At 46.1% G+C, this 24,872-nt stretch overlaps 2 protein-coding genes across 2 annotated transcripts in view; one reads left to right on the top strand and one right to left on the bottom strand.

Moving 5' to 3' along the window:
- Nucleotides 1-24,872, top strand: part of LOC135900501 (piwi-like protein 1) — a 69,033-nt gene that overhangs the window by 7,930 nt on the left and 36,231 nt on the right. Inside the window, exons 2-3 of the mRNA XM_065429981.2 lie at nt 2,645-3,280; nt 21,472-21,684. Coding sequence (XP_065286053.1) covers nt 2,645-3,280; nt 21,472-21,684 — 849 coding nt within the window. The remainder of the gene's footprint in view (nt 1-2,644; nt 3,281-21,471; nt 21,685-24,872) is intronic.
- Nucleotides 1-24,872, bottom strand: part of LOC135900500 (uncharacterized) — a 223,442-nt gene that overhangs the window by 183,451 nt on the left and 15,119 nt on the right. The gene's annotated exons all lie outside the window — the stretch shown is intronic.

Raw genomic sequence — 24,872 nt, 5'->3', positions numbered from 1 at the left:
GGGAAAAGGCGGCGCACAACAAAGGTTGTCGCTACTTGAGAAAGCGGCGGTGGTGCGTGGATGGAGGGGCTTTACCTCTGGGGAACGCACAACGCGTGGCCGTCCCATTCGTTTTCCGAGAATGAACTGAACGGAAACGAAGGCGGCGCAGCGCGCGCTAAACCCTTTCCTGCCCTTTCCCTCCCCTGCGGAAGTGAAGCGGCTCCGACTGGTTGCACGCGGGGCGTGAGCGCGCGCGCCTATTCAGCTGGAATCTTTGCTAACAACACACGCCAGCGCTACTGTCAACTCATCATACCGCCCTTTCTTGCAGCTGTTGTGGTAGCAACTTAGTTTATGGATCACTATATCGCCACTGAAGCAATCGCTGAAATGTGTTTTTAGGCACTGATAAGTTGTCTCACAGATACCCAATAGTGTTCCTGCATAGGCTTCTAAAAGAAGCCTACAAGTGTATTGTTAGCTGTCACTACACTTTTTTTAGAAGCTTGTAGGGTAAATGACTACCTACTTGTCTAGACTACTACAAGGCCCTCTGTGTTTTCGTGCAAAGACATCTTCTAGACCGCTATAAGAAATCTTTTGTGTTGCATGGGTAGTCTCTTTTTATACTTTAATTCCCCCCTTTTCCTTAACAAATATAAACTTCATCCATTCAAATTGGTACTTCAACGCTCATATGCCTACCTTCCAAGCTTCACGAATCTTTTGTAAACTGCACATGTGCGCCTGTTGTACATTCTTATTAAGGCTGAATCGTGTATAGCAGAAAACAAATTCAGTTTTGTAAACGATGAGTTCGGGCTTTTTCTGCGTTGGTATTAATGTCACATCATGCGTTGCAGAAACTAAATTCAGTTCGCGAAAATCTTTTAAAGGTTTTGAAAGATGGGCTGGTGCGGGACTGTAAGAAATGCTTCCAAAAATGGAATTGTGATGGTATTCACGTTGACTTTTTGTTGCAGTGCAAGGCACTATATGGGGTGATAATTTTCAACATATTCAGATTAGTTAAAGATCACCCGGTGGCAGATAGCATAATTCTTGTCCTTGGACGAGATTATATGATGAGGCAGTCATTACTAGCATGAGAAATCAAACCACATAGTCAGTAGATTAACAGAAATGGACTAATTACCCTCTTAATTACCTTGGCTGCAATTTATGAATTGTAGCTGGTGCATTTGCAAGAAGTATCCACTTGAACTGAATTTGCAGGATTACACCAGTTTTGAGATATTTCTCAAAGTGTGGGTTCAAATACGCAGGGGTTCCATTTATTTTTGTGCTTCACTGCAGAAAAGCGGTAGACTGGCGGCAGCTACAAACAAAGACCTTCCCCAACCCTGTCCATCTCAGGAGGATATATCCGGACGTCTACTCAGATGATAAATGCAAGCTATGCAGCAGGGCTCACGCAACTCTTAGACACATTCTCTGGGAATGTGACGTTATATGCAAAGACAATGCAGTTTCCCCAGATGAAGCTGCGGCGCGATGGACGGCCGCGTTGTGCAGCTCAAACCTCGAAAATCAACTATGGGCCATCCAGCAAGCCCGTGAGGCGGCGAGGAGACAGGATCTCCGGACCTCCTCGGGGGCGGCCTAGGCCCAGGCCACGAATTTGCCGGATTATTAATAAAGTTGTTACCACCACCACCACTGCAGAAAAGAATGTTTTGTTAAAAAAGGTGTGGGAACAACTGAATTTTCACGACGAGCTTGATGGAACATATCTCCAAACTGGTGTCAGTCTTTAAGTTCCTTCCAAGTGGATGTCTTCCAAACTCGCCGAATACAATTCCTAAATGGCAATATGTGCCTTAAAGTAATTAATTAGCGAGGTAATTAGTCAATTTATTTAATAAGTCTATATGCGTTTCGTTTTCTCGTGCAAGTCATGTCCGCCTCCCTGCATAATCCAGGCCAAGTATTAGAATTAGGTTATCATGCAGCAACAGGCGATCTTTAAAAATTATGGAAAACTTATAAATGATCAGCCCATATACCAGAAGGCTACTGGTTCGAGCCAGTTTATTCGGAATAGTTTGTAAAGTGGTGAAACCTGCATCAGCAAAGTCACTGAAAAAGTTGCTTTCAATCTCTACTGTGTCAAGTTTACTACTGCGTGAATGCTGCAGTGAAGCTAAATCATTGTTAATAAAATGCATATTTCACTAGAGCTGAAATTCAGGCTAGTTGGTTATTCACAGGGATCAAATACTAGCACGCGTGTATGCCACAGAAGGTGTGTGCTTGGGGCAAAGTTCTTTCAAATGCGTGAGGGATATTTACGAATTTTAACCTTCACAGGTTGGCTGAAGGCTCCATGCACACATTTAGTTATACACAATTTGGGACACAGTTTCTTGCCCCTATGCTTACCTTTTCTTCATTTTGTATTTGTTCTAAATGTACTAGTTTTTACATGACTTCAGCCATTGAGCTACTGCAGCAAGTAGAATCCCAAAAGATTACCAGATCATTTAAAGTGCTGAAGTGATACAGCAAAACAGCTCAGTTCCATATTGACGTGCTTTGCAACGACATGACTTCAGCCATTTTGACTAATAAGAAACGAATCTATGCATCTGGAAATTTAATATCTCACACACAACTTGAGACAACCATTTCCTCTTGACAGAACTTCACGGGCATGACTAGTCCACAGGCCCAGGCGGCTGCCTCCCAGGCGGGCCATGGCACCCAGTGCAGCCAGCGCAACGAGTTGGCCATTCTTGCCACGCGGCCCCAGCACTTGACCGACAAGTGCGGCAACACGGGTAACCCCGTCCAGCTGCTGGCCAACTACTTCCGGCTGGTGTCACTGCCCCAGTGGTGCGTGCACCAGTACCACGTCGACTTCCTGCCACTGGTCGAGTCAAGCCGCGTGCGGCGCACCCTGATAAACGATTTCCGCGAGCGATTCGGCCGCTGCTTCGTGTTCGACGGCATGTCGGACCTTAAGACGCCCACGCTGCTCAGGCCCGACCCGCTGGAGCTGCAGGCCTATCGGCCCACTGACGGCGCGCCTATCATGATCCGCATCAAGTGGGCCCAGCAGCTGGCGCCCAACAACCCCGAGGTGCTGCGACTGCTTAACACGCAGATGCGCCGGAACCTCGAGCACCTGGGCTTCGTGCAGATAAACCGGCACTTCTTTGACAAGCGGGCAGTGTCTGCCATCCCACAGCACGGGCTCGAGCTTTGGCAGGGACTGGTCACCGCGATCGGGCAGCATGAGACTGGCGTCATGATGGTCACGGACACGTTGCACAAGGTGGGTGGTTGCCAGCAGCTTTGAGAGTTCGTCTTTTGGTGGTGGCCTATAACGCACAAACAAGCCATATAAGTCGAGCCCACTAATAACCGTCTGAGTTATAACAAGTGCTCAGTTATCACAAACAACTGACTGTCATAATTTTCATGCGGCGTGTGGTAGCACATCTTAGGACGAAAGTGTCGCGGCTCTGAGCTCCCTTAGAGCGAACATAGTACAGTACAGCTGTGGAAATGATGAGGGCAACTTGGAGGGAGGTTACTGTGCATTGCATGACGTGTCGTGTGATGCATCCACGTTTTGGACACCACACTGTTGCCCTGTTCACAGCTGCTACAGTACCACACTTCAGTGGACATATTTCACTGTGCTTGTAGTGCACTAACAAAGCAACGTCAAGCAGGCTGTGCAGGCATGTTGGCTACTGTGTTTAGCTCTAGGTTTTGCAAATGTCACGGTTTTCTGCTTGTCGACACTGCATTCAAGGGGGGAATGTCTAGCTAGACAAGGCGAGCGAGAGGATTAGTTAGGCAGCATGCTGAGTGCCAAGTCTAGTGGGAAACAAACTGCCTTGCACTGCATATGATATTGACCACAAATAAAGACGGGGAAGAGGAAGAATAGGACGAGGGGGAAGAAGCACTGGAAGAGAACACAAAAACAACATGGGCAGTAACTTTCAGCTTGGCGTCGGTGATGTCGATACGGGGATTCCGTATACAGCAGCAAGTGTGCTCAGTCACTCATGGAGCGAACACCAATGTGCTTTGCATCAGCTACATCGACGTGGGAATTGCATGCTTGTAAATTAACAAAATCATTACTAATGTTTGGGAACACTCCAGTTTACAGAGCAGTTATAGATCTTTCATGATTCAAATTATTGGAAGGATGCCTGCAACATGCAAATTACCATCCAGCCAAGTGCAAACAGAGCTAGAGGTACGCTGCCATATACCCTCTTGGCTGGCATCACATGGTCCCTATTGATATGTAGAAATTCCTATATCATATGCCAGAGTTTTGGTGAAGGCCTCAGTCATTGTGGAAAAAAGAACTTAAGAAATGGGAAGGCTTGCTCAAAGCGTCTGACTGGAATTTCTGTTTGTGTTCGGGCACTATACTTCCGCGATAAGCAGCAGGCGGAAAGGGGAACTTTGCTCAAGATAACCACCTTGCACCTTTATGAGCGCGAACAGATGGTGTCTCGATCCACGCCCCAGTAAATTACACTACGCTACACTCGCTGCCTTCTACATAAAGTTCCATATCTTGAATATCTTAAATATCTTAAATACTTTAAACCATGGCCTCCGAGATATGCATGCGCCGGCTGGTTTTTCTCCTGCCATGCCTATCGCATGGAGAGAGCATAACGTCGGAGGCGGGCATGGCTGGCTCCTCCTCTGCACTGTAGCGCTCGCAACCGAGGCATTGGGGAGGCTTTCGGGCGCTCTGGTACTGTTGCTGCGGCTTGGATGAGGCGAGGAAAGAATGTTCTTGCGCTGCTTTATGCTTTTTCACGGATTGGGGGCTCAAGGTGTGGACAAGGGTCAAAGTGCATGTTGGAGTGTAGATTTTCTCAAATGCTTAATTTTTTTCTGCAGACATACACTCGCTACATTCAAGTGAGAACGTAGAAGCGGAATGTCCTTGTAACAGATTGTCATGTGCTGGAAATGCGTGATCTACTTCGAAATTGATGGATTATATAATGTTTATCATTTTCTGGCTGGCTCACCAAAGCAGCTTGTTTCGAAGCAATTCCGCCTGCTGGTATTGCTGCTTGCTTTCGACTGTGCATTTCGGCCTTGTGATAAGGCGTGAAGCAAGACGTAGCACGACGTGCCCACAGAAACTTACCACAATTGCCAGTGTACTTAGATTGATGTGCACGTGAGAGAAGCATGAGTGGCCGAAATTATTTTGGAGCTCCGTCCTACAGCATGCCTCTTAATCATATTGTTTCTTTTTTTTTGCTCATACACCCAGAATTTTGTATTGCAATTGTGATTAATATACAGACACTCCAGGCGGTGACATTGGCATTTTGTCTAAGTTACACTGAACGCATTTGCACAAGGCATCAGTGCAAACACTCAGTTTAAGCAGCATGCGTGCAGTACAAAGAAATTAGGTCGAGCGCACATTCATGCTAACTGAACTGACCAAACTTGGCACTCGGCATCGAATATGCTTGCTTCTCGCAATGTTGCCGTCGCCGCCAGGTCTGGCGATGCGTGACCTCATTTTCACCTCATCTTTGTGAGGACGGTCAGTTATCGCCAGATCCTGTGGCGCCAGTGGTGGAAGCGAAAGCTATGCTTGCATTGCGTACAATGCTTGGCGTTTCCCTGCGAGATTTTCCACCTTTCCCTTCCAAACTCACGCCGTAGTACCGCGGAGGAGCGAAATGTGGACAAATACATTTACGAGCAAGACAAGAAGCACCAGGCAGTGAGGGCAGTGGAAGTGGTTGTACGTCTAGTCTGAGCATTGTTGCTGCTGTGATGGCTTCAGACTGGAGCTACAGGAACGTACGTAAAGCTCGTATGTGTGTGTACGTGCATGTTTGTGTGAAGGAATGGGGAAGTTCAGCGTATATGTGCGACCATTGAGCTGCCGATAACATGGCGGTCGTGCAGTCCTGTGATGGGTCCTTTTCTCTCGATACAGTCGTTTGGAGTATGGTGCGCGCCGCTAGGATAAACGTTTGATGTTGCCGCCTTCGCAACAATTTAACGATGCCTTTTTCCAATTCACCATATAGTCAGAAAATAATCAGATCTATTTTTTTACTTAGGTCCCACTCGGACTCACCAGACTTCTACTCGGCCAGCCCCACACTCGTGGCTCAGTGTAAGTTTGAGTGAGTCTAAGTGAGTTGACTCACGAGTGAGTTTGCTGACCTATGCCATACCCGCTTTCCATTCCCCTTTGAGCTCAGCACTACTGTTCGCAAAGTCACGGTGACAATATATCCAAATGAAGATAAGGCATCCTCTGCAGAATTCCTATCTCGAGATGGCATTGAACCAGCTGGCTGGTCTGACCAGTTTTTCTATGAAATTTTTTCCTACATTAATTGGGATTGTAACCAGTGGGCTCGTTCCCGTACCATCTAGCCTGACCATTGGCGTAGCCAGGGACGGGTGGGTGGTTTGGGGATCGAAATCCTTTCCCCCCCCCACCCAGAAATTTTCTGATGGAGCCCCCCTTTTCCCCTTCCCCAAGGAACAAAAAGTATCAGGAGTGGGGCTTTGAAAGAACTACAGGGATGTAAAGAAAAGCTTGAATCTGAAAGCAATAGTCGGGCACAACTTTAGAACACAGAGAATGCCCCGCCCAGATGACCGAAGCACGACATCCCATTGCCTCCATGACCAAAATAGTCCCGCTCAAAACACCGTGCTTCTAAAACACATAGTTCTCGGTATAAATAAAAACTGTATTTGGATGACTGGTTTGGTAGAGATCTTGTGATTGGAATGCTACAGCATGTGCTGGATCACGTGAGAAAAATAGCTCCGTGCCTTCTGCAATGCTGCGCATCGTCTGCATTTTAGCTTCATTGCAAGTGACAAAAGAAGAAAGAGCAGTTCTTCTACCTGGCTTTTGTGCTGGTGTACATGTACACCGCACATTTACTACTTGTTTTCTGAGCTTTAAAATGAATCAGTTGGCATTTAACAAGCACTTATAAAAAACAATGCATTTATTGAAACCATTACAAACCTGGGGCGAGAAGACAATCGAGGCAGGAAAGATGCAAAAAGATTTCATTGAATGAAATGTTTTGCATCTTGCATTGAAAACATTTCAATTGAATGAGTTAACTATTGTGTGCATATTTGGAGTAATGATGCTGTTGATTTCCATCTTACGGATTGGACTGTCTGGCTTAGCAAGGTAACGCCAAATTTTTTCGGTTGCTTTGTCATGAAATCTATTAAAGTGTGTGAAAAAAAGTTATTTCTTGCTTGCCATAACAAGCTTTTAAATTCGTGGTAATATTTAGTTACTACTGTTGGATCGCATTTACGCGTCCGGATTTTCAGTCTCCGTTTCATATGAATAATTTCTTGCGTTATCCAAGGATTTCTTCGCCTTGTCCTCTTACGTCTCGTAGGTACATAAGTTTTTTCACAGTGAAAAATTGCCGCTTTAAATTTTAGCCATAAGTTCTCGACATCATCGGAAGGTTCAGCGTAAAAATCATCTATGTTCATTTCCAGGTAATCAATCGTTTGCCTTGCAATAATCTTTAATAACTATATGTGAATTTTCAGTGTTACTTTTTGCCAGGCTAAGATTAGGAAAATGAATTAGAATCAATTTATGGTCAGATATTCCATCTTCCACCTTAACTTCACTGTCTACTGTGCACGAAATCAAAGCAAGGTCTAAAATAATAGAAACAAGCTCTTGGATGCGTGTTGGTTGCATTACGCATTGGGATAAAGAAAAACTTAACATGGTATCAAAAAGTCGTTCGCAGCTGTTTGCTTCCCTATTGCTGACGGTCAGGTTATCCCAGTCACTTCCTGCCAAGTTGAAGTCGTCAACAAGTACTAGCTTCGTCCGATCATGCATTTTCTCAAGGAGGTAGTTGTGTAATTCCGTAAGGCAAGTTTCAGGTGCCCCAGGTTGTCTGCATACACCACCTATTAGTAGAGGTGTGGTTTGAAATGTGACTGTGCACCAGAGACTCTCGTGGTTATGTATACCTTGTTCCTCTTGGAACTTTAGACCATTCTTTATAGCGATGGCCACTCCGCCTCCACAGCTATCACAATCTCTGCGAATTAGGCTATAGTTTTCTGGAATTATTTCTGAGTCGTGGATAGAGGGATGAAGCTACGTCTCTGTAATCACTAGAACGTCAGGTTCGTAAGCCAATAAAATCTCCTCTAGTTTATCTCTTTTGTTCACTATGCTTTGAGCGTTGAAACACAATAAAGAAAACGACGGTGTTCTTTCTTGGCATCATCCATTTGAACTATTACCCTCGTGACCAGTCATCTCGGAACGCGCTTGTTTAAGAGGTATCCTTTTTTCCACGTGCTTATCCTATGCGTACAGCGTGTCATTTATTTTCAGCTTATCGAAAAGAAGCACAACTTTATCACCGCATGCTCGGTTTGGTTTTGAGGACTCCCATAACTTCCTGCGCGTTTCACAAACTGCAAACGAAAAATCCTCCGACACCGACAAGTCTGTGCCTTTGAGCTTTGAACAGTTGCACAGAACTGTCATTTTTTCGGCAAAATAAAAAAACCGCAATGTGACGGGTCGATGTCGATTAGCTAATCTTTTGCCAACTCGATGGACGCGCTCCACAGTCTTTACTTTTACTTTCAGCAAATTGTTGAAGATTTCGTTCTCGACATTTTTCTTCAAAGATGCGAGGCCTTCATCACTACTTTCTGAAATACCATATATCACAGTATTGTTCCGGTGGCTTCTGTTCTCTAAGTCGGCCATTTTACTGTATAAATGTGCGACTTACTTTTGAACCGCACTAACAGTTGTTTCACACTTTTCAACTTTTTCTTTGCAGTCTTTGAGTGTTGCAAGCGTGTTTTCAATGAGAGACAGCCGTGTTAGGACGCCCTGCATACCAATTTGAAGTTCAGTTTGGGAAGCCTTAATTTCTGTGATGGTATGTAAAATCTGTTGCAGAACATCAGAATCAGGATCAAGATTACCCTTTACATCAGAATCAGGACCTGGGTTTTCCTCTATGTCGCCACACATAATTAGGAATAAGTGAACCACGCGAGACACATTCATACAACATGACCACAAACAGGCAGGGCTCGGCAACACCACCAGGCATGTACAGCTGGTTCTAAAACACTTCGTAAGACGATATTTTTCACCAACCTGTACATAGTAGAGCACGAAAGTTAGCATCGTGTGCCTTGCGGTGCCACCAAGCCCACTAAAGGGTGGTAGCAGGCATTGTCCCAATTTATGCAGTTCCTCGGAGGTCGCTGGATTGCCGAAACATTTATCAAGATGGATCACGTTGGGCGTTGCCGAGTCAAACCACAAGAGTGATATGGTCGCAACAGGGGCCAGGCCAACTTGATACGATGCTGTCGATGTCACCAACGCAGTGTGTCCGAAGGGAGCCGGAAAGGAGGCATCACCGCGCAAACCGGGTCCCAGGAATGCCTGTACATAGTAGAGCACGAAAGTTAGCATCGTGCGCCTTGCGGTGCCACCGAGCCCACTCAGTGGATCTTCAATCGGACCTCGATATAATATCTAACTGGTGCAATTTATGGCTAATGGAATTAAATGTTAACAAGTATAGAGCTATGCATGTACCTAGGACACCTAATGTCTCTCTGGTATACTATATAAATTACCTTCCTTTAGAACAGGTAACTTCGTACAAGTACTTAGGAATTCATATTACATACGACCTTACCTGGGCAACTCACATTACTAATATAGTGAACAATGCTAACCATGCTCTTGGTTACTTAAGGCAAAACGTTTTTAAGGCTTTACACTCTTTGAAATTATCGCTTTATAAAACATTAATATGCCTGAAATTAGAATACGCTGCATCAGTCTGGGAGTCTAATAACCTCAACTTAATTAACGCATTAGAATTAGTTCAGAATAATGCTGCTCGTCTTATTCTTTAGAATTATAACAGAACTGCCAGCATAACAGCCATGAAAACTAGCCTTTCTCTTCTATCTCTTGCAGCTCGACGTAAAGTTTCCCATTTATCAATATTTCACAAAATTTTTCACCACACAACACTACGTGATGTACTCATCCATACCCCACACTACGTATCTCGTTGTATCGATGATTCTTACAAGGTTCACATCCCTTGCAGCACAAATACATTTTCCCAGTCATTCGTATTTCGGACATCACTAGAGTGGAACCACCTTCCCACAAACATTGTGTCCATCAGTGATAGCCTTTTGTTTCGTGATGCCTTGACCAGCATTACTTGCTAGAATGCAGTTTAATGTGCTTGTATATCTTGTCCTTTTTTTGTAATAGCTTTTGTAATTGCTCATTGTATTCCTACTGAATCATTTGTCAAATTGTACTTTTATGTTGTATATTTCTCTATTGTAAGACTTACTGTTTGAATTTACCTGTAGCCCACTCCCCTCTGTAAAGCCTTCACAGGCCTTGAGGGTATAATAAATGAATATGAAAATATAGCATAAGGATGATAGCATAATTTCATGTGAAGTGACTGCACACCTTAGCAGTGAAAAACTTTTGTTGGAAGTTAAGCAAAGTTTTGTTTCAGCAACATGAAAATGTGCGTCCTTGCTTAAGCATTCTTGTTTGGGGAGTGCTAAGAGTTTGTCTGTGTGGCGTACAACCTCCACATATCCAGTGCCTCGTATCAAAGACACTTTGGATACTTTACAAGGTGCCGAGTAGTTTTCAAGCCTTGACTTGTGTTCTAGATATCGGCAGATTCCGATGCGTGACCCTGATAAAGAGAAGTCTGTGTTTGCCGCACCTGATGGCCTTTTCTAGTTTAATAACATGATGCCTTTTGGACTGTACAATGCGCCAAGCTACGTTTGAACGTATAATAGATACAGTACTTCGTGACTTAAAATGGAAGACCTGCCTTTGTTACTTGGAAGACATTGTCATCTTTTCATTGAGTTTCTCCCAGCACCTACAACGTCTAGATGAAGTTCTCACGTGTCTAGCAAAGGCTGGTCTTCAACTGAATACTAAAAATGTTGATTTGCAAGCCAAAGCATTAAAGTACTGGGCCACATCGTCAATAAGCATGGAATTCAGCCTGATCCTGATAAGAATTTGCTGCAGTGTTGCAATGTCCGCTAGCGTCCTACTTCCACTGCTTTGTTCGTGACTTCGCCACATTGCCTCTTCACAAACTTCCGACTTGGAGCGCATCTTTTGTGTGGTTGGACGACTGTGAAGCCGCCTGCCAGACGCTCAAGTAATGTCGAAGTCAGGCCCAGTGTTCCGTCATGTTGATGCAACCACCTCTACTATTTTACTCACTGATGCATGTGGGCATGGAATTGACGCGGTCCTGCTGCAGCGGAATCAGAGGTCTGAAGAGCAAGTCGTTGCTTATGCAAGTCATACTCTTTCTCCGACCGAGGGCAACTACACCATGACAAAACAGGAATGCTACGCCATCGTGTGGTCAATACAAAAATTTCTGCCCTATCTCCAAGGCCGCCATGGCACAATTGTGACAGACCACCATGCTTTCTGTTAGTTGTCGACCCTAAAAAACTTGTCTGGACGCCTCGGCCATTGGTTGCTGCGCTTGCAGGAGTATGACCTCATTGTCATGTATAGGTCCGGCAAATCTTAAGATGCTGAGATTTTGTTGCGTTGCCCACTGTCGCCAAATGCCCATGCTTCACCTTCAGTTTGCCCGCCACCATCTAACCGAACGTCCAAGCATACGCCAAGTAGCCCGGTACACTCGGTTGCCTCAGTTGACATTCTTCCGTCTACTGACCTCGTCTAGCTCCACCGTACTGATCCATAGTGCTGCACACTGACCGACCGACTCGCTGGCTTAACACGTCCCCCAATAGTCGCTTAAGATCATAACTTCTATGTTTTAGACTTCTAGATGGCGCATTATTTTGACCGTCCTTCCGGTAACCGATGGGTCCCAGTCATACCGCGCTGACTTTGACTCCAAGCTTTAGAAGCATTTCACAACGATGCAATGGCTGGCCATTTGGGTTTTCTGAAGAACTACAACTGTATCAAAACGCGCTGTTTCTGGCTGGTCTTTTCCATCTATGCCGCCAAATACCGTATAAACCCGCGTATAGTACACAACCCGCATATAGTACGAGGGGAAATTTTTGGGACGCGAAATGGAAAAAAAAAGTTTTATCTGCATATAATACGAGTTAGAAAAACTCAAGGAAAACATTTATTTAAATTGCACTCCGGACTTCTATCACTGTCTTCCTCAGCTGTGCTCTCTTCGGATAGTTTTTTGTCGACATATCTTCCCAGGGGTACTGTCACAGTCACAGGGTAGTAAACACGACACAAGGAATGTTTGAGTCAGAAAAAGCCTTTATGGGGCCTGAGCAAAAGAAAATACATATATCCAGAAAGCATGCGTTGTCAACCCAATGGCAAAACCCTAACCTACGACCAACTACAAACAAAGCTAGTTAATCGAAAGTATTGTTTTAAGTCCTCGCACACGACGTATTATGTAGCCGAAAATATTTACATATAAAGTCTATCAACGGGGCCACGTCACCTAGCTCATCGTCGCTGCTCCCAACGAGACGTCGTTGGGCCTGCCGATGTGTCTTAGACTCGACATCGCTGTGTCCGATGTTCGGTCCACGGTTAGCTTGGTCAGGGGGTCAGGAGCGTTGAATGACCTAGGTGCCTAGATCGCCCGGTCAACTCCGCAAGCTGCGGATTGTAGCCACAGGGAATCCAGGAAGTGGTGCCATCAGCCTGTAGCTGTAGCTTCCGATGGGAGGCCCTCTCAGCACACGGGTCGTGGCCGCGGCAGCTGCAGAACTGCTTCCGCTGGGTTGCTGCCGTCTCCGCGATCCACCTGTTCTGTTCGACCTCCAGCGTCTTCTCCTCACCTTCGTCCCATAGCGTACCTGGGCCGCACACATCGGTTACGTGTTCCTTCTCCCATTGGCCATGTAGCTGCGCGTGCGCTTTTGTGCTTCTTCTGCTTTCATATCATATTGTTTTTATTTGTACGCTTTAATTTTCTTTCTTCTTTTTTTCTTTATTTCTGCTACCGAGTCCTCGTGTATTCTTGTTTTCTTCTCATCTGCTTTTTCTTCTTTCTTCCTTTATTGCCTCATCACAGGTACTTATCCTCTCTGCCATCGAGCACATTCGAGATGCCGCACTTCTTGAATGTGTGATGCACAAGGTCCTCTGGTATGCTGGCCCAGGCGTCCACAATCCACTCGCATAGCGTGGCTGGTGAAGCCCGCTTCACCTGTCTGGTCGGCGTCACTGCAGGCTCACTTGAGCGCATCCAATCTGCGTAACACCGATTGACCGCGTCCTTGAAGGGCTTGTTCACGCAAACATTTAAAGGCTGCAGCTGAGACGTCATCCCACCCGGGATAACGACGAGTTCAGTGCCGGATTCGCGCAACAGCCTCTTCACTGAGTAGGCCAAATGGCAACGAAATGCATCCAGCACGAGGATGGATGGCAACGACAACAGTGCGCCGGGCCACCTACACCAGGCGAACTTTATCCAGTCGAGCACAAGATTCTCATTCATCCAGCCTTTCTTGTGGCGTCTCAGGACCACATTTTTTGGCAGCTCCTCACCTTTAGGCACTGCCTTGCGCTTGAAGATGACATAGGGCGGACGACATGACAGTAACTTGCATTTTCTTGTTCCCAGTAGACCAGACATAAACTTGTCTAGAGCCCTTTTCGTGCACGGTGAGAGGCATGTCCAGATAAACTGGCACTTGGTCAGCATTGCCAATTTGCCCTAGCTGGAAGTTCTCGGACTTGCGTAGCGAAATGATGTGGCGCCGGAAAGCCACAAGCAGTTCTTCGAATGATTCGGGCAGCTTTTGCGAAATCGAAGTTTGGCGGCATAAGGAAGAACCAGCACGTTACATGTAGCGATAAATCCAGTGTTTGCTCGCTTTGAAGGTGAAGCTCGGAAGCCCTTTTCCTCTTGCAAGCTCCTTAGCTTTTGCCTGCATAAGCTTCATGCTCACAGCTAGATGCGCGGCTCGCTGTTGGCGTACAAACTCTGTCAGGGTGAGTTTGATTTCTGGGAATGTTTCACTCTTTGAGCCACAAAAGCTTCTTCGCGTTCCGTTGCACGCGAAAAAGGCTTCCTTCTGTCGACACCATCCGTGAATGCTTCCCTCATTGACACCAAACTACCTCCCGGCCGCACTGTTGCCGATGTCCTGTGCGGCTAAAATAATGTTTCTTTTGAAAGCAGCCGAGAACTGTTGTCATGGCCTGGATATCTTGGTTCTTCAGTGCAGAATAATATAGATGCACTTCGCGAAGCGTGGTTTGCACGTGTGCTGCCAAGGTGAACACTCAACAATAAAGAAACGATGCTGTAGTCACGCAGCAATAACAAAACCAAGCCGTAGCCACGCAGCATTAAGGAAGCCAAGCCGTAGCCACGCAGAAACAATGAAGTCAAGCCATAGCCACGCAGCAATAACAAAACCAAAACTTCTGGCCCAAATTTCTGACTGAAATTTTCGTTCGGATCCGCACATAGTATGAGGCGAAAATTTGGGACGCTAATAATGGGAAAAAAAACTCGTATTGTATGCGGGCTTTTACGGTATGTTGGCTCCTGCATGTCATGCCAACACAGAAAACGCTTGACATCCCATGCAGCCATTCCTCTGCAGCCTGTACCATGCCTGTCTACCCCTTACGAATTTGTCAGCATAGACTTATACAGACCCCTCCTACTCACGCCCGCTGGTCACCACTGGCTCTTTACCTAAGTGGACCATCTGACATGCTGTGCCGAGACAGCAGCTCTTCGCTCTGGTACTGCCTCTGAATTCGTAGAGTTTTTCGTACACGGCATTGTTTTAAGCCACGGTGCAGCTCGTGTCCTCCTGAGTGACTGTGGCAGGACATTCCTTTTGTATGTGCTTCGTGAAGACCTCCAGGCCTCTGACACTGCCCATAAGACCACATCAGTGTACCATCCGAATACAAATGGTCTTACAGAGTATTTTTATCGAACTTTGTCCGACATGCTGTCTATATGTGTTCAACTCAATCACACAAACTGGGACACCATTCTGTCTTCTGTGACGTTTGCTTATAATACTACCGTCCAATGCACAACCGATTACAGTCCCTTCTTCCTCGTGTACTGACGTGCACCGTCTTTCGTCTTGGACACTACATTCCTTTCAGCACGTGCTGCACCATTCGTGACCTTTCCAGAAAAATTTGGTGCTCGCGTCACCCGCTGCCCTGAAATTGCCCGTGCCAACACTGCTACCATTCAGGACAAAAGGAAAGTTCGCTATGATGTGACGCGTCATGCTGCTTCGTTCTACCCAGGCGACAACATTCTTTTGTGGACACCTGTTCGTACACCAGGGCTCTGTGAAAAATTTCTTCAGTGATATCTCGGCCCATACGCAGTTTCGCTAAGAACTTCAACCATTAACTTTCACGTCACTCCTGTCGGCTCAACTACTGACCGCCGCCGCCCTACATCGCTCACGTCTCTCGCCTGAAACCGTACATTCGCCGTACCTACCTTTTCTAGCTTGCGATCTTGCTCACTGCTTTTGTGAAGGGGGGGAAGTTAGTTTGAGTGCTGTTTGTGCATAACATCATTGCCATCTGTACATGTGACGGATTGTCATCTTTTGGCTCGTGGGGTGCTTTGGCTCTGTGTCAGGCAGCTGCTCTGAAATACAAGCGTCACATTGGTCGACGTCTCACAATATATTGTCACGTGGTAGTGACGGTGAAGAGAGAACACAGTAGCAGTACTGTGAAAGACAAAACTAGCTTTTATTGGCCGAACCTGTGCCCACAAAACAGGCTACACTTAAACACAACGATAGCGGCGAACACAGTCGGCGATCGTCGAAAATCTGATCAGCGGGTCAAGCGCGTCGGCTTTTATAGAGCAGTCGTCGAATGTTCCAGATTAATCATTCGGACCCGTGTGCCTTCCACAAAGTTCTACACCATTTGCGTTACGCGATGAAATCAGATAACACAAGGTTCGGCGACAACAGACAGCCGGGTAGAAGCATCGATAACTTTCCAGAAACATCGGATACATTCAGGCGCGTCCCTCGCTGTGCGATTACAGTTGTCAAGCGGCGAAACGTGGTCGCCCCATAAAGATAAGTACACGTGTCAATACCCCCCTCTTAAAAAGCATCGACCCGATGCTACATACAAGCAAAATAAAAACACCCGTAGCAAAGAAAACAACAACAAAAAATAAAGAAGTTCGTCAGCGTCCGTAAAAGGGTTTAAGGCGCACCACGTGGACCACTTCAGATCGTGCGCGGCGCCGCTGTGAATGCGAAATGCCGTCTGGCACGACCTCATAGTCCAGAGCGCCAATACGTCGGATGACCTTGTAGGGTCCGAAATAGCGTCGGAGTAGTTTTTCACTGAGTCCTCGTCGGTGTATCGGTGTCCAAACCCAAACACGGTCGCCGGGCTGGTACTCAACAATGCGTCGTCGGAGGTTGTAGTGTCGGTGTGGTCCTCTGTTGGTTCTTGATCCGTAGGCGGGCGAGCTGTCGGGCTTCTTCGGCGCGCTGGAGGTAGCTAGCGACGTCAACATTCTCTTCGTCAGTGACGTGGGGCAGCATGGCGTCGAACGTCGTCGTCGGGTTGCTGCCGTAAACCAGCTTAAACGGCGTGATCTGTGTTGTTTCTTGCACCGCCGTGTTGTAAGCAAATGTCACGTACGGCAGGACGGCATCCCAGGTCTTGTGTTCGACGTCGACGTACATCGCTAGCATGTCGGCGAGGGTCTTATTCAGCCGCTCCGTAAGACCATTCGTCTGCGGGTGGTAGGCCGTGGTCCTCCTGTGCCTTGTCTGACTGTATTTCAGAATGGCTTGGGTGAGCTCCGCTGTAAAGGCCGTTCCTCTGTCGGTGATGAGGACTTCTATGGCGCCATGTCGAAGCAGGATGTTTTCGACAAAAAATTTCGCCACTTCGGCTGCGCTACCTTTCGGCAGTGCTTTAGTTTCAGTGAAGCGGGTGAGGTAGTCTGTCGCCACGACGATCCACTTATTTCCGGTTGTTGACGTCGGAAAGGGTCCCAGCAAGTCCATCCCGATCTGCTGGAATGGTCGGCAAGGAGGCTCGATTGGCTGTAATAATCCGGCTGGCCTTGTCGGCGGTGTCTTACGTCGCTGACAGTCTCGGCATGTTCTGACATAATGGGCAACGTCGGCGGTCAGGCGCGGCCAATAATACTTTTGTTGTATCCTCGAGAGTGTGCGGGAAAAACCGAGGTGTCCAGCGGTCGGATCGTCATGTAGGGCGTGCAGTACTTCTGGACGAAGTCCTGACGGGACAACAAGAAGGTAGTTGGCGCGGACTGGTGAAAAGTTCTTCTTCACGAGGAGACTGTTTTGAAGCGTGAAGGAAGATAGTCCGCGCTTAAATGCCCTGGGGACAACGTCGGTGTGCCCTTCCAAATATTCCACCAGGCCTTTTAGCTCCGGGTCTGCTCGTTGCTGTTCAGCGAAGTCTTCCGCGCTTATCATGCCAAGGAAGGCATCGTCATCTTCGTCATCTTGCGGCGGCGGGTCAATGGGGGCGCGCGATAGGCAATCTGCATCGGAGTGTTTTCGTCCGGACTTGTAGGTTACAGTGATGTCGTATTCTTGTAGTCTGAGGCTCCACCGCACCAGTCGTCCTGAAGGATCCTTTATACTCGCTAGCCAACACAAAGCGTGATGGTCACTGACGACTTTTAATGGCCTGCCATAAAGATAAGGGCGAAATTTAGCTGTAGCCCAAACGATGGCGAGGCATTCCTTTTCGGTCATAGAATAGTTGCCTTCCGCTTTTTACAGCGACCGGCTAGCGTAGGATATCACCTATTCGACTCCGTTTTTCCTCTGGACTAGAACGGCACCGAGGCCTAGGCTACTGGCGTCATTATGGATTTCTGTATCGGCGTACTCGTCGAAGTGCGCAAGTACCGGCGGCGACTGCATGCGTCGTTTAAGTTCTTCAAATGCGTCGGCCTGCGGCGTTTCCCACTTGAACTCAACATCACATTTAGTTAGACGTGTCAACGGCTCGGCGATGCGTGAAAAGTCCTTGACAAAGCGCCTGTAGTAGGCACACATGCCAAGGAATCTACGCACTGCCTTCTTGTCGGTGTGCTGCGGGAACTTTGCGATGGCAGCTGTTTTCTGCGGGTCGGGGCGTACTCCGGATTTACTGATGACGTGGCCTAGGAACAGAAGCTCGTCGTAAGCGAAGCGGCATTTTTCTGGCTTCAGAGTGAGCCCTGATGACTTGATGGCCTCTAGTACTGTGGCAAGCCGCCTAAGGTGATCGTCGAAATTTCTGGCGAAGACGACGACGTCATCCAAGGAAACGAGACAGGTCTGCCACTTCAGTCCTGCTAATACTGTGTCCATGACGCGCTGGAACGTTGCAGGCGCCGAACACAGTCCGAATGGCATAACCGTGAACTCGTAGAGGCCGTCTGGCGTGATGAAGGCGGTCTTTTCGCGATCCCTTTCGTCGACTTCTATTTGCCAGTAGCCAGACTTCAGGTCCATCGATGAGAAGTATTTAGCATTGCAGAGCCGATCCAATGCGTCGTCTATCCGTGGGAGGGGGTATACGTCTTTCTTCGTGATTTTGCTCAATCGACGATAATCGACGCAGAAACGTAGGGTTCCGTCCTTTTTCTTCACTAAAACAACTGGAGACGCCCACGGGCTTTTCGACGGCTGGATGATGTCGTCGCGCAGCATTTCGTCGACTTGGTGTCTTATAGCTTCGCGTTCTCGCGTCGAAACTCGGTAAGGGCTCTGGCGGAGTGGTCGAGCGCACTCTTCGGTTGAACATGAACGCACTAGCACCTCCACCAGATGTCACGTGGTAGTGACGGTGAAGAGAGAACACAGTAGCAGTACTGTGAAAGACAAAACTAGCTTTTATTGGGCGAACCTGTGCCCACAAAACAGGCTACACTTAAACACAACGATAGCGGCGAAACACAGTCGGCGATCGTCGAAAATCTGGTCAGCGGGTCAAGCGCGTCGGCTTTTATAGAGCAGTCGTCGAATGTTCCAGATTAATCATTCGGACCCGTGTGCCTTCCACAAAGTTCTACACCATTCGCGTTACGCGATGAAATCAGATAACACAAGGTTCGGCGACAACAGGCAGCCTGGTAGAAGCATCGATAACTTTCCAGAAACATCGGATACATTCAGGCGCGTCCCTCGCTGTGCGATTACAGTTGTCAAGCGGCGAAACGTGGTCGCCCCATAAAGATAAGTGCACGTGTCAATATATATAAACGAGAAGAAAGGTAACCGAGGGGCAGTGGCGTAGCTAGGTCGTCTGGCACCCGGGGCCCTTAGCTCTTCTGTCAAAGAAGGATGCCAGAATAGCCCTTTTGTTTCCCTCATCGGAATATTTTACACTGCAAAGGAACAGACAGGAATAAAATAATGTTATACTAACACAGACTAAAAGGTATATTCTTACATTGGTCTAATTTTGGGAAACTGAGCAGTTACTGTGTTTTCCTTCATAAATTAGGCCAAAATGTATGCGTTCGCAAGATCTGGGCACTGCTCCTTCCCCTTGGCTGTCAAAATGCCCTGCAAAAGGCGAAAAAAGAGCCAATGCAGCACGCTGAGATCTCAAGTGGTCAGCCTTCTACCACAGCCTCTTCTGGTGCCATATGCCTCGGCTAACAGTGCCCTCTCGGGGTACCTGGGTGCGCATGGTCGCATTACACTTTTCTGCTGCGGAGTGCGGCAGATAGGATGGACAAAAAACACCAGCCGGTGTGTGCAAACCTGGGAGGCCCTGCTTTCGAAGGCTGTGCTTGTGTGCTGGTTGCATGCCGTCGGTGGAAGCGAATGCCAGAGTTGGAAACATCCTAGACGTCGGGTTTTGGGCACCACCTATACCGAGAGTATTTTTTTTTTTTTTAAATTTTAGATGTCTGGTGCAATGACGGGACCTAAAATGCTATACGATTTATCCGTTAGCTTGAACTATAGACGCAGGAGTTATAGGGACTTCACTGTACTAGGTAAATAACAGAAAGCGGGAACAATGTGGCAGTCTTTTGCACACCGTGAAATCAGATCTACGACACCAGCAGTCAGAGCAAAAGTGAAGGACTTGAGTAAAAACTGCTATCACCTATTTCTTTGTCTTGCTCCATGTTTGGAGTACTCTGCTCTAAATAAGCTGCTCCAAGTTTAAAATTTGGTGCCGCAGATATGTTTCTTTACCCGTTGAGCTGCTCCAAAACCAAGATTTTTCTACTCCAAAAATTCCTTTAGAATATATTCCAGCTGTCTCGCCCTGCTCTATTCTTACGAAACATGGTTGCAGCTCTAGGAAGGATGAAAACATAAGCATGAACGGCATGGGACAAGCACCAGACCGTGCAGTTCTTGATTCTCTTCGCCTTCCATGGTACTGTAAACACGTTTCATAACTGTATCGGGAACCAACCAGCCCAGCATTCTGTATCTTGGTTCAGTTTGCATTTCTTACATTATAAAGATGTCAGAGGAATTCTACCGTAGCTTCTCTGATACACAGTGCTTCGAATGCTAATTGAGGATCTGCATCAGCGTAAAATGCAATTGCACAAGAAAGCAAACTATTGTGGAGGAATATTCACGCAGTGCACTAAATGCAGCAACGTTCACCTTTGGGACAGCTTATATAACCATTTTTTTTTTTTATTTGAGGGGCACACGGCAATAGTGGTGAGGCAAAGAGACACCACAAATGCTAACACAAGGCACACACAAGTACTCTCGGCTGGCAAAAGTGACTTGAAATGCCCGTGAACACTGTGTGTCCCAATATCGAGGCAAGAAAGAGCTCTGCATTTTGTGGCGAGTTGGATCCAAAGCGACTAGAACTCGCTCTGGAGCGACCAGCAGCATCAAATTCTGCAGTGCAGAGTGAAAAGAAAGATAAACTGACAGAACTGTCTACTTGTGGCACCCCGCGTTTTCTCTCTTACCTTCAATGTGTAGCTTGCTATCCTTTCATGATGGTAAGATGTGTTTTGCCTAATTATTATTTTGTTAAATTCATATGCCAGGATCCTGTGTGTGTTATATTTATACTGTTTGCATCTGTGCACAGTCTTGAGTTTACTACTATGTACTTGTTGTGTTACTGTATTAGTTATATCATATAATATATATATATACAACTATGTTATATTAATTGTTGTGTTACTATATTTCTTTAAAAAAAATCCTGAGATTAAGTGCAATGACTAACTTATATTCTTACAAATATTTTTTTGTGTGTGCATTGTCTGTTAAGAGTAATCGTGCTTGCGGCTCCGTTAAGCAAGCTCTCACTTCTGTCAGGGCTCCTGCATCATGTTAATTGTTACTTGGCGTCAGCAAAGTTCAAAGTGCAACATTATTCACTCATGTTTCTGTATATCTCAGGTGCTCCGACGAGACAGTGTGCTCGACCTTCTGTCTCACCTGTCACACTTGCCAGACTACAGGAACGAGGCTATGAGGCGCGTGGCCGGCTGCATCGTGATGACCCCGTACAACAACAAGACGTACCGTGTCGACGACATTGACTGGGACAAATGTCCACTCAGCACATTCGAGACCAAGGAAGGGACGAAGACGTACATGGACTACTACCAGGTGTGTACACTGGCTGATGCGTTTCTCGTTTAAAGACTCGGAATTAGCTGCAGAAGGACGGAAACGCAGTTGTTGACACACATTAACGCTAACAGATAAATAGTTCGTTGTCACTGTACAAATAGCTCAGCTCTAGAATGAGTACACTGGAAACGGAGTTGATGATGTGAGCACTTTTATTGTCTTGCCCTTGCCATTCTTTGCATACTTGTTCTGGAGTTGTGTTTTCCAGAAATTATGTATTTAGCGTAACCGTCAAAAAATTTTACATGAAGGAACTTTGGGCTTGTTGGTATTTCGTATTCACCAAGTAATGTAGAAAGAAGAAAGAAAAGGAATGCAAATAGACGCATAGCACTTAGTCTCTGTCTGCTGTACTGTCTTTTTGTTTTTTTCGTGTGCCAGTCAGCTAATATGCCACTGAATGCAAGGAATGCATGGAGGAACTGACAATTCTGTCACTGTAGCTGGCAGTGGCACATTTTGCTTGCACTAGCGATGAGGGGCTAAACGTAGGAAGCTGGCAGTAATAGGCTGGCAGGTAGATGTGAAGCTACTGCCCTTGTGTGCTACTGATAATTAATAGATTGCTTACTCGTCAGAGAACAGCGTACCTGTAGTGCGTGGGGTATGTGGGTTCATGTCCCCAAAGGTGGCTTGTTCCCTTCTTACAAATTCTCTTCCATCATCAATAATGGAAAGTAAAATTAATCACTTCGACAAGTGGAAGGAGAGAAAGAAAGAAGTCCTTGCCCCAGGCGCTCTGCAGATTCAGTGACCGCATTTCTTAAAGTGTGCCACCCTGTCAGTTCTATTCATTAGCCAACTAATATACCACGGGTCCCACGTAACTTGCTTGTACCAAAACTTAATATGAAACTGCCACACATCTGGACGGAACCAAGGCAGTGTTTGCTGTCGCTTGGAGCAAGTCGGACTAGTTTTTGCATTTTGTCTCACTACATAATTAGTTATTAGTATTTAATAATATTCTCCAATGTTACATTCAGAGCAAAAATGTCAATGAGAGAATTGTAGACCATCCTCAAAAATTTCCGATGCAGCTTTTTGTTGCTCAATGCATGCTGCATAAATGTTTGTTCCAGGCCTGAAAGGACGTCGCGTGACACCTTTTCTGTCATGCTTAGAAAAATGTTTGTGTAACATCTATTGAGCAACAAAAAGCTAGATGCCCGCATTGATCATCCCTGTTTAACCGGTTTTAGGTGGTGTGTTTGTTGGTTGTGTTCAGTTTTGTAATAACCGATGTGGACGCAGCAGCAGCTTTTGCAAGATTCCTTTATTGCACAAAAAACAAGGGTTTATGTAGGCACGGTGCATCGCTTATCGGCACACGTGCGATGGGTTTAAACACGCAAGACATGCGCACAAGATAGCCAACTCAGTCACGTCGCTCTGTTATCACAAGTTCAGTATAAAGTATAGGTGAACTATAGATTGCTGTAGGAGGCTATATATTGTCTATCGAATCATAGCCATGCTATTTATGAGCTGTACAGCGAAGCAGAATAAATAATATTTTTATGCAGGATATCAATGTGAAAGGCTTGTACTATCAAATGAATGTTTTGTTTTACAGTCATTCTTAGTAAAGGCAGGGCTGTAACTAGACATCCTCGAAGCAGCGCTATGTGAATCTTTATTTTCTTTAAGGTTAAAAAATTCAATAAACATATTACGCAGGGCACACGAGCACCAAGTTGTGAGAGGTATGGATTTTCGCAGTGGCGCCGTAAGAAAATCTTGTGTAAAAATAAGCACACAATCGACTGAAGTATGATGAAAGCTGCTGCTGGAACTAAGGTCATTTTGAAGCTAGCTTTGGTGCTTAATGTCTCAGGAGCGCAAGGGCTCTAGCTTGCCTCCTTAAAGGGACACTAAAGCGAAACAATAAATCAGTTTAGACTAATAAAGCATTGTTTGAGAACCCTGCAGGCAGTCATTTCAACATAATAGTTTCATTATTATATGAGAAAATGAAGGTCGAAGTACGAGCATTTGAATTTTGTGCCAAAACCCCGACGCGGTGATGTCAGGGATACCAAGGTATGTTTTTGCATTTGGGCCGCGTTGACTGAGTAAAGGTTCCCGAAACTTGCTATGTTTAATATTTGGTTCCCTTAGAACACAATGGAGTCAATCTCTACTGCTGTATAAGTAAGTAGGTTCTAGAAGATGCCATTAAAATCCAAGACATCACAGCCCCTAGGTGCGTCAACTTAAGTAGGCGTCGCCACCCGCCTTTCGTTCTTGCACTTTTTCTGGCTTGCCAAGCATTATATTGTGGTAAGAGTGGTGTGTTTAGTGTCATAGAAAAGGTAATTTACAGGTGCAGAAGAAATCATTTTTCTCTTTAGTGTCCCTTTAAGAGTGTTGGTGACATGCATGGCTGGATGGATGTTATGAGTGTCCCCTTTGGAATGGGGCGGTGGGCGCGACCAAGCTCTTGTTATTATACTGCCTAATGTCCTACCCAGGTTAAAAAAGAAGAAAAGAAAAAGAGAAAAAAAAACCTGTATTCCCATAACCAAATTTTCTGACCCCCTATTGTGAACTTTGTTTTTGTACATCTCCGTTTTTTGGCGTTTCCCTACTTCCACCAATCTTCCAGTCCCCTCTACTAACCTCTGTTGCGGACTTGTTTACTTTCCCCCTGCTCTCGCTGAACCCAAGGGCTTCAAGGAGTCCATTGGTGCCTAAATCGACCGCTGGGCAGATATCTTCACATTCTAATAAAACTCTCGCTTTACCCTCGTTTCCCTCGCTTTACCGCATCAAGCACATGCTTCTTCTTCCGTCTTATATATTGCTTCATAAGCGCGTGTTCTAAGGTATCCTGATCTCATTTCGAAAAGTACTGCAGTACTTTTCGATGCTCATGTTTGAAGCTAAGTACTACGATGTTCAAAGAGATGCTCATGAGCATCCCTTTGAATTATCATAAATTGTTTCTTTCCTGATTTCATTTTTTCCTCTTAACTAGCTACTCGTGGCCGGTTTCTTTTCCATTGCCGCCACCCATGTGATTATTTCGGCCTCTCTGACTTTCCGCTTGACCTTCTTTGTTGCTGTGTTGCTCACCCTACAGGCAGCATACTTTCTGCTAAGCTTCCTAGTTCTTTTCCTCCACTGTGAATCAATGTATTTCCTTTACAAATACCTCAACA

This window comes from Dermacentor albipictus, chromosome 5 (genome assembly GCF_038994185.2).
Source record: "Dermacentor albipictus isolate Rhodes 1998 colony chromosome 5, USDA_Dalb.pri_finalv2, whole genome shotgun sequence".
Classification (NCBI taxonomy): Eukaryota; Metazoa; Arthropoda; class Arachnida; order Ixodida; family Ixodidae; genus Dermacentor; species Dermacentor albipictus.
Note: the sequence above shows the minus strand (reverse complement) of the source record. Positions and strands in the feature narration are given on the sequence as shown.